We start from the raw sequence: 9209 nt of genomic DNA on the forward strand, positions 1-9209 counted from the left end.
TGCAGTATGAGGAGGACGAGGGATTATCTTCCACAACCTAACAGTGTACAGTGACTGATCAGGCAGTACAGTTTTAGGAACCTTTTTAACTGAGGCAGGATGGCATTTTGGTTTTTAATCAGAATCTACCCTTCAGCCAGAATTCATTTAAAGAGCTGTGGGAACATCTACCTGTGACTGAATCTCTGTCCGTCAGTTTGGACACTACCTCAACCGTGAACAGCATTGTTTTTATACTTGGATCTGTTGTGCCAAAGTAGGTAGTTTCCCCTGTGCTGGGAGCACGCAGGAAGTACTGATGTTTTCATTTTGTGAAAAAGTGAAAAATTAGTATCGTTACATTACCATTCAGTTTGAGGGTTACAACAGAAAATTATGTTATATATATATATATATATATATATATATATATATATATATATATATATATATATATATATATATTTATTTATTTATTTATTGGAAAAGCCGACGTAGGACAGTTTTCCAATTTCATTGTACTACTGTACTATGTATGACTGTGAAATGACAATAAAGAGTTATCTTATCTTTTCTCATCTCACGGGGTATCAGATGGGATTATTTTAATAAAACATTAACATTTTGGCTGATAACTATTTTTATTCTCCTGTAACTTTACTCTAAAAAGAGCTAAATCCTCTAAAGTTTCAGGAGTAATGCGTCATAATAAGAAGTGTTTGTGAATGAAAAATCAGCAATGTGAGATACTGTTTGTCCGTGATTTACACAGGGGGAACAAATTGTGGCAGGATCAGCCTGATATTATTTGTATCCCACTATAACTTCGTTGTATAAAGAGCTAACTTCTCAAAAATGTCAGGAGTAGTTAGTCATTATGAGAAGTGTTTGTAAACTAAAAATCAACAATGTGGGATACTGTTTGTCCGTGATTTGGACAGTCCAGCGTGTGCTCCGGACGCAGGGGAAACAAATTCTGTCGGGGATACCTAGTTTGGCAGGACACCTGTCCGAGTATCAGGTGAACTGAACTTATGGTAAGAAGTTATGACCTGCAGTCTATCTGGGTCAGATATAAACCAATTTTAGGTGGAGTTTATTTTTGTTATGCTGACTTTTTACAGTCAGTTACAATACCTAGCTAGCATGATGGAGTTTCCATACAGCTGGGCGGGTGCTTTGATGTTACTGATACCATAGTGAACTGTATTTTATTCATAAGGTTAGTTAGTAGAGTTGCCTGTAAAAAAGACGGAATCAACCCTCATTCAGAGAAAATATCACGCGTTTTGTATTAAGGTGAAAAGGAACACAGTTTGTCCCGGACTTCAGCTAGAATGGAAAAAAAGACACAAAGCTAGATTTATTCTGTCTTTACGCTGTCAGCTGCCTCTTCTCCTCTCATTCTCCCCCCTCTCGCTCCTGTTGCTACTTCAACGGCTTTTCTCGTGTTTATTTATCGCCCACTTTGCGCCAGAAAGAAGAAACCAGCGGATGTTGCGCTAAACAAGAGCAGCACGTTTAAGCTTGATCAGCTGCTGTTAGAATTTGGAATTTGATATTACTTTCTAGTATCAGCTGATGTTTGCTGGAGCCACAGCTGTAAAAGCTGCTGCTCATGATGGTTTGTATATCTGGTGAGAGGGAAACATGAAGATGAATCCAGGAGATGTCCTTACTGAATCATCAGAGCTGGACAGGTGATGGAGAAAGGTTTACCTTTTAGGTGACAGGAATGAGTTGAAGGAAAGTTATGAGCTGTTTCTGAGAGACAAATAACACCATTATTATGTTGCCAAATGATGTTATAACACCATAACATCATTTGGCACACTGACTTCTGAGGACATTTTAAATGGCACTCGCCATCAGAAAGGTTGCCTACCCCTGGTCTAGAAGAACAAAGTAAACTTCGGGAGAACGGACCAGTTAGTTTTAACAGCTCTTAAAGTAACATGAGAAACATTTTTCACCAAGAAATTCAGTTCAGTGGGTGGGTCAATGGGTCGTTCAGTGGGTCGTTTAGTGGGTTGTTCAGTAAGTGGGAAAAGTGGGCCTTTCATTTTGTCATTCAGTAGGCAAAAGGGGGTGGGGTGGGGGTGGATTCCTATTCCCACATATGTAACAAACTTGATTCAAACACTCAAAGTTAAACAAAAGAAGTTCTCATCACCTTAATATGTTCAAGTGCATAGTGTGGAGGACGTACTAAGGCCTTGAGGCACTCAGATGTAAAACCCAATATTGGTGAGGGTTTTTTAAATTTGTAAATTGGTGAGATTTGACCCGGCAACGACAGGAAGGTTACATACACAGCAAATGTCTTACACACACACACAACCAGACAGGCATGCACACAGAATGCTTAACAGTTAAAACTGAAATGCATGAACCCATCTCTCTTTGGCATGTTTATAATGCTTTTCCACAATGAGAGAGAAAGCAAAAAGAGACAGGAGCCAAAACCATCAGGTGGTGTACAGTACTGAAAAAGAACAACAGAAGGAGTATTTTCAGCGTGTGTTATTACGAGTGTTAAATGGGAATACTCTCAGTGATGCTTCTGTAGAAGGTGCTCATAACCACACACAGGCACACACACATGATTAAACAATAAATGAAAAAAAACACACTAAAAGAGTTCAGAAGTGAGAAATCTATGAGCTGAATGTTCATAAACTGTTCATACATACAGTTATAGGTACATGAACATTTACCTATAACTGTAACTTGTGTTTCAGTGCTGCAGCCTATGACCTGCTTGACTTCCAGGTGTGAGAACCTGCAAATGTCCAGAGTCAGGAGAGACTGGGGGACCCACTTTAGCAGGGTCATCTGTGTTGGCTTTGGGACCCTTGATGATACAGGGGGACACAGTCACAAGCGCCTAAGGAAGAGTATGAGCAGGAACCAGCACCAGCTGAGAGATGGCCAATATGTAGACAGACTGTTCCCTCTTTGTGAAGGACTGATAGAAAAGTTTAAAAAAAAAAAAAAAAAAAAAATATATATATATATATATATATATATATATATATATATATATATATATATATATATATACACACACACACACACACACAAAGTAACACTCGGGAGAATGGACTAGTTCGTTTTAACAGCTCTTAAAGTAACATGAGAAACATTTTTCACCAAGAAATTCAGTTCAGTGGGTGGGTCAATGGGTCGTTCAGTGGGTCGTTTAGTGGGTTGTTCAGTAGGTGATAAAAGTGGGCCTGTCATTTTGTCATTCAGTGGGCAAAAGGGGATGGGGAAGCATACAGCTACAAGGACATAAATGTAGCCAACTTGTGATATGCTATTGCCACTCTGTTTCCGCAGGACACTGAGAGAGAGAAAGACGACAACAGAAGACAACGGTTCAATTTTAATGTAAGTACTGTTTGTTGGGCTTTTAAGTGGTTGAACATGTAAAACTTGCATGTGCCATTCTCCTCATTTTTAAAATTTAAAACTTGTTTTAAAACTTTTTTTTCTTTAAGTTTTTTTTGGGGGGTGGGATGGAAGCAAAGTTTGTGTGTGGATGTATTGTTGTTGTTCTTTGTTTGTTTTCTCATACTATCAAAATAAACTAAATTGATATGCAGTTTTTCTCTCTCACTTTCTGCCTCTCACTCTTTGTATTTACAGTGCAAACAAGATGGAGAGAAACGTTGTCTACTGCCTGCTTTGTAAAAAGCCGCAACAGTCCATTCGCACACACCTGAGCAGAGTGTGCCTGAAAGACTGCACACCACAGAAATGTGAGGAAGAAGCTTCCAGAGCCATTGCTTCACAGAAGCTGTTTTCTAATGAAGGTAGAGTCTGGAACTTCTCAGAGCTCCAGGAGTACTGCAAGGATGAAGAATCTTGCATTAAACTCTGCACTCGCCTTCAAACACGTGGATTTATCATCACGAACAGTCCCCAAGCGTTTTCGACAGTCGTGCCAACAGCGAGGTATGATGACCTTATTGCCACTTCCACATATTGGATGACACATACAAACTTTCAATAATGTCTTACCTCTGTCACATTTGCAATAGGTCTGATAAGAAGGAAATTCTTGCTGTGGCCAAGAAGGATATTGAATATTTCCACACAAGACTTTCTGGCGGTGATTGCATCCCCACATTTGCAATGACTACCTTCAGACAGTACTGTGAGGCCATCCTGATTTTACAACATGGACTGACAGGAAATGCTGTTCAAGAACTTTGTGTAAGTGCGCCACCAACAACCAAAGTGCACGATAAGTGAAATGACAGCTGATGTAAGTCTGTATTTCTTTAAGCTCCAACACCTTTTTTTTTACATACACAGGTAGAGGACTGGATGGCGCGGAAAGCAGTAGCTGATGGTGTTGAGCTGAGTGGTAACTTGAAGATAACCAGCCAGGAAGAACAAGTAAGTCATTCATTCTCAGCAGCGACTCTCTTCTTGCTCTATAGGCACCTTGTGAATTGATTTTATGAGATATTTAACATTGATTCCTTTTTTTCTCTGCAGTTGTTGGACTGCTATTTTAGGAACATCCGTCCAGTGTCCTTGGAAAATCAAATTGCTGGCAGCGATGACAGGGGCAAGTTCTTCCTAGGAGAATGTGGGGTCCCACTGTCCAACCCATCATTAGATGTAAAACGCCTGAGAGCGAGGTGAGTGCTTGACCTAACTGGATCAATAGCATATTAAGAAAGATTTGTTTCTTTGATCTGACAGAGAAACCCTAACCCTGGACTCATAACAGTCAGCCACATATGTTGCTGTATGTCAGAGATGTTCGCCCCTTGTATTTTGGTTTTTTCATCTCTCTGGGCTCTCTAATTAATTTGCATGCATTAAAAACCACAGATACCTGAGCACTGAACCTGGGGATGCTATGGCTGAGTCAGCATCAAGCTCAGTAGGAGGACTACCGACACCAGGACAGGCCAGGTACACTTTTTTTTTAAAAATATCACACACTACCACAAGTCAACCTGTGTTACACGTTTCCACATTTAAAAACTTTTGATGGATTTGATGCATCCCCTCCTCTACACCTTTCATGTAGCACATCATCTACGCACCTGCCACTCCAAGAATGGGATGCCTTCCTCCAGGCCTTCCCGGTCACCCTGAATGGAGAGCCACCATCCAAACGGCAGTGTGTACAGGCTGGCTTTCCACAGCACAGACACCACTACAAGAAATGGAGGGATATTCAGCTGAAGAAAAGAGTTGGGTACATTCTCGGTAAGGCCTGGGCATGTCATGTTAATGGAGCTGCTTCTGTTGCATTGCTTTGTTTGTTTTGTATGTATTTCAGAATGAAAATACTTTAATAATCTCTAAGAAAATTATGTGGGTTACACTTGTGTAGAGACAATAGCAGTAACAGTCTGAACTAATTAAATAATACAATACATGTAAGTATAACCCACTCAATGTTGTACACCCAAATATACACAGATAGCTCAATTATAAATATAAGGAATATTTTAAGGTACAAATACGTGATTGACTAAAATGCATATGGTTGATTTTTCATTTTTAAGCCGCAATAATCACTTGCATTATTTCTTGTACGTCGCTTTGTGACCACTTCATTTAGGTCAGTCAGTTGGCAGAAGAGGAAACCCACCTCAGCCTGCACGTGTGCAGATGGCTTTGGACAAGGAGAAATGGCACACCAACAAGCCCACTGTCAATGCCATCTTGCAGGCCTGGGTTGTTCCGCAGCCCAGTATACAAGACAACCAGTCCCTCATGTCTTCGATTGCAGAGCAGAAGTGGAAGGGCCTGGCTTTGCAAGACTTCGGGGAACGGAAGGGCAAAGGTAAAATGCACACAACATTTAGACAAATTGCAAGTGAACGTTTCTAAGAGCCCTGTCATGACCGATGGTCTCTTTCAACTTACAGGTGTGATCGCACTTATGCCTTTCCACAAAGGGGATATAGTGTGCGATTACCACGGGACATATATCACTGAAGCAGAAGGGAAACGGAGGCCCCAGTCGGGGTATCTGTTCTTCTTCAGGGACGAGTGTGACCGAGGGATGTGCATCGATGCCACTGCATTCCCCTGTGCCTGTCATCCCGACATTGACACCTATGGGAGGCGAATGAACCATTCCCGAAAAAATCCAAACATCAAGCCCCAGAAGTTTACAATGAACTTCCCTGCAGGACCTCAGGAGACAATACTTTTCATTGCCCTGAAGGACATCGCAGTTGGTGAGGAGGTGTTATGGGACTACGGAGTAACTCGGAAATCTTATGGTGGTGAAGGGGAAGACTTGGAGTGGCTGGACAGCTGACTTTCATTTTATCTGTTCTTTTCCTATTCTCTTTGCATGGGCTTTTTTATGTAGTGATTTTATTCTTAAAAAACACAGCTGTTTTTACATTGTCTTGCATGTAATTTAAATGTGGTTTGAGGGTTTTTTGTTTTGTTTTGTTTTGTTTTAATTTACGTATTGAAATAAAGTGTGATGTTTCCAAATTTCACTCTGCTTCATATTGTATTATTTACGTTCACTGTTTCGTGTTTTATTGTGAAAGTCTTGTGTTTCCATGTTCAGGTGTCTGGTTTTGCTTCCACTGTGGCTCCATTTTAATTTCTCATTTGTGTTCCCCGCGTCTTGACGCCTCCTGAAGAGCATGATGATTAACATAGCCAAGGTGATTATGAAACACGTCAGGTTTACAGATGAATAATAACAATAATAATAATAAATGTGAGATACTAGCTCTACATGAGTGTCTCCTGCAGTTAATATGTAATACACAGATGAAAGATGAGGTGAGATATCTAGGCATTATCTCTTGTCATTTGAAAGATTAACTACTAACAGAAAATAAGAATATCTCAATAATAGACTTAGAATTTTCTATCCTAAGCCAATTTTAAACAGGTGCCTGCAGATTCTTTGGGAGAATTTGGACAGTCTGTCTGACATCTGCATTGACTCATATTTGTTTAACAGCCCGGGTCTGCGCTCAGGTGTCGCACTTTGGATAAATAAGATAAATAAGGAGACCAAGGCCCTGTACAGGCTCTTGGTAAATGCATTGAGGAAATTAATGACTGGTTGTGCCACAATTTTCTCCAGCTAAACAAAAACAAAACTGAGGTAATAGTCTTTGGCGCCAAAGAAAAACGATTACAGGTCACCAGAGAACTTCAATCTATACATCTAAAAACCACAAACCAGGCGAGAAATTTGGGTGTAGTGATGGATGCAGACCTAAACTTGAAAAAGAAAAGAAAAACACATTAAGACAATAACAAAGTCAGCTTACTATCACCTCAAGAATATTTCAAGGATAAAAGATCTGATGTCTCAACAGGACCTGGAAAAACTAGTCCATGCATTCATCTTTAGTAGGCTTGATTACTGTAACAGCATCTTTACAGGTCTACCTAAAAAATCAGTCAGACAACTACAGCTCATTCAGAACTCTGCTGCTCGAGTCCTCACTAAGACCAAAAAAGTGGACCACATCAGTCCAGCTCTGAGGTCTTTACACTGGCTGCCTGTCCGTCAGAGGATAGACTTTAAAGTTCTGATGCTGATCTGTTTTGATTTTATATACTGTTTTGTTTGTTTGTTTGTTAATTAGTTAGTTTGTTTCTTTGCTTGTTTTAATCTATTTTAAATCATGCTTTTTATTTGTTTTTGTTTCTAATGTCTCTGTAAAGCACTTTGAATCACCTTGTTGTTGAATTGTGCTATACAAATAAATTTGCCTTGCCTTGCCTTGAGGAACTGCCCCGGTCTTTATTTATAATTCAGTGAGCGTTTGTTCCTTAGATTGGAATGTGGAGGTGTGTGTGTGTGTGACAGACAGACAGAGAGAGAGAGAGAGAGAGAGAGAGTGTGTGTGACACTTGCTGTGTATTTAAAAAACAAACGCTCAAACAAACCAAAGAGAAAAAGCTTACATGTTTTCAGTTTTCAGTTTTATTTGTCATATGCAAGTTAGCACAGGGTCAACATTGCAATGAAATGTGTTTGACGAGCAGCAGTCACTCAGCAGCTTGATACAGTAGGAGAAAATATAGGAAAATAAAATAATAAGAAAATAGAAAAATAGTAAGGAGCAAAATATTAGAGAGACATGGTAAAAGAGAAAAGATGACTAAATATATATGTATCTATAAATATATGTACACTAGTGATTAAATAAGAAAATCTTGAAAAGAAATATGACGGGAGGGCAGATGGGATATTGCACAGGAATGAGCAGCAGAAAATTACAGTATTGCACTTTTAAATATAAATATCAATGACAATAAAGTGGAGTGACCAGTGCGGATTAAACATTACATGTATTATGAAACAGATGGTTTGGCGACAGTGGTCCAGGTAAATGCTACATGGACACCTGATCAGAGGACAAGGGCTTAAAAGGTGTCTGTGTGTCTGTATGTTTATATAATTGTACATATGGAGGAAAAATTTCCTAAAACCATACTTGAAATCATAACTAATGCACTTTATAAAATAAATACCTAAAGGTTTTTCAGAAATTATTACATAGAATAACATTTGGGACGTTCAGTGGATGTCGTTCACTGGCTCATTCAGTCAGTGTCGTTGAGTGGGTGTCGTTCACTGGCTCATTCAATGAGTCGTTCAATGGCTCATTCAGTGAGTGTCGTTCAGTGGGTGTCGTTCACTGGCTCATGCAGTCAGTGTCTGTTAAGAAATATAGTCTAAAACACTTCTTCAGTAAAGACTCAGAGAAGAGAAACTTCTTGCTAGCAAAAGTGCAGTCTCCAGAACTGAGAATAAGACAAGGTACGACCTCTCTCATGCTCCTAGGATGTGGGGGTGAACATCCTAAAATGTTACAGACCTCCTAGGATGAGACATTCTTTCAATATGCCACCAACTATATACTTGTATATTTATTATTTATATATTTACCATATACTTCTACACACAAATGATTACATGCAGCATTCTACCATATGCAAACTTATATCATTAGCACTTAGACCCCCGGAGAGCAGTCATTTTGGTTTTCTACCTTAGACCCCTGCGGAGTCATCATTTTGCGTTTCTACCTTTAAAAGCCGGAGAGCAGTCAGTCAAATGCTGGAGTCGTTCATATGTATATTAGGTCGTTACCTAGGAATTCTGGAGGGAGGGGAGTGGGGGTGAGTGATTGAGGGGGTGGGGGAGTGGAGTGTTGCATGATGTCTTGGAAGCGGTTTCGTGCCATAGTTCCAATTATCTG

At 39.7% G+C, this 9209-nt stretch overlaps 1 protein-coding gene across 1 annotated transcript; it reads left to right on the forward strand.

Moving 5' to 3' along the window:
• The first annotated feature begins 3640 nt into the window (after positions 1-3640).
• On the forward strand, positions 3641-6280 carry LOC146620604 (uncharacterized). Its single transcript, XM_085367740.1, has 8 exons — positions 3641-3939; positions 4026-4200; positions 4303-4386; positions 4489-4634; positions 4831-4914; positions 5033-5214; positions 5573-5797; positions 5883-6280. Exons 1-8 carry the CDS (start codon positions 3641-3643, stop codon positions 6278-6280), a joined length of 1593 nt encoding a protein of 530 aa, XP_085223866.1.
• The last annotated feature ends 2929 nt before the right edge of the window (positions 6281-9209 follow it).

The sequence above is a fragment of the Diplotaxodon limnothrissa genome, linkage group LG12, assembly GCF_057381915.1.
Source record: "Diplotaxodon limnothrissa isolate DT_005_m linkage group LG12, D_limnothrissa_male_GT1.1, whole genome shotgun sequence".
Lineage (NCBI taxonomy): Eukaryota > Metazoa > Chordata > Actinopteri > Cichliformes > Cichlidae > Diplotaxodon > Diplotaxodon limnothrissa.

Coding starts and splice junctions, on each gene's coding strand:
- LOC146620604 (XM_085367740.1), top strand. CDS start 3,641: ATGGAGAGAAACGTTGTCTACTGCCTGCTTTGTAAAAAGCCGCAACAG. Junction 4,915..5,032: donor CCGACACCAGGACAGGCCAG/GTACACTTTTTT, acceptor CCTTTCATGTAG/CACATCATCTACGCACCTGC. Junction 5,798..5,882: donor CGGGGAACGGAAGGGCAAAG/GTAAAATGCACA, acceptor TTCAACTTACAG/GTGTGATCGCACTTATGCCT.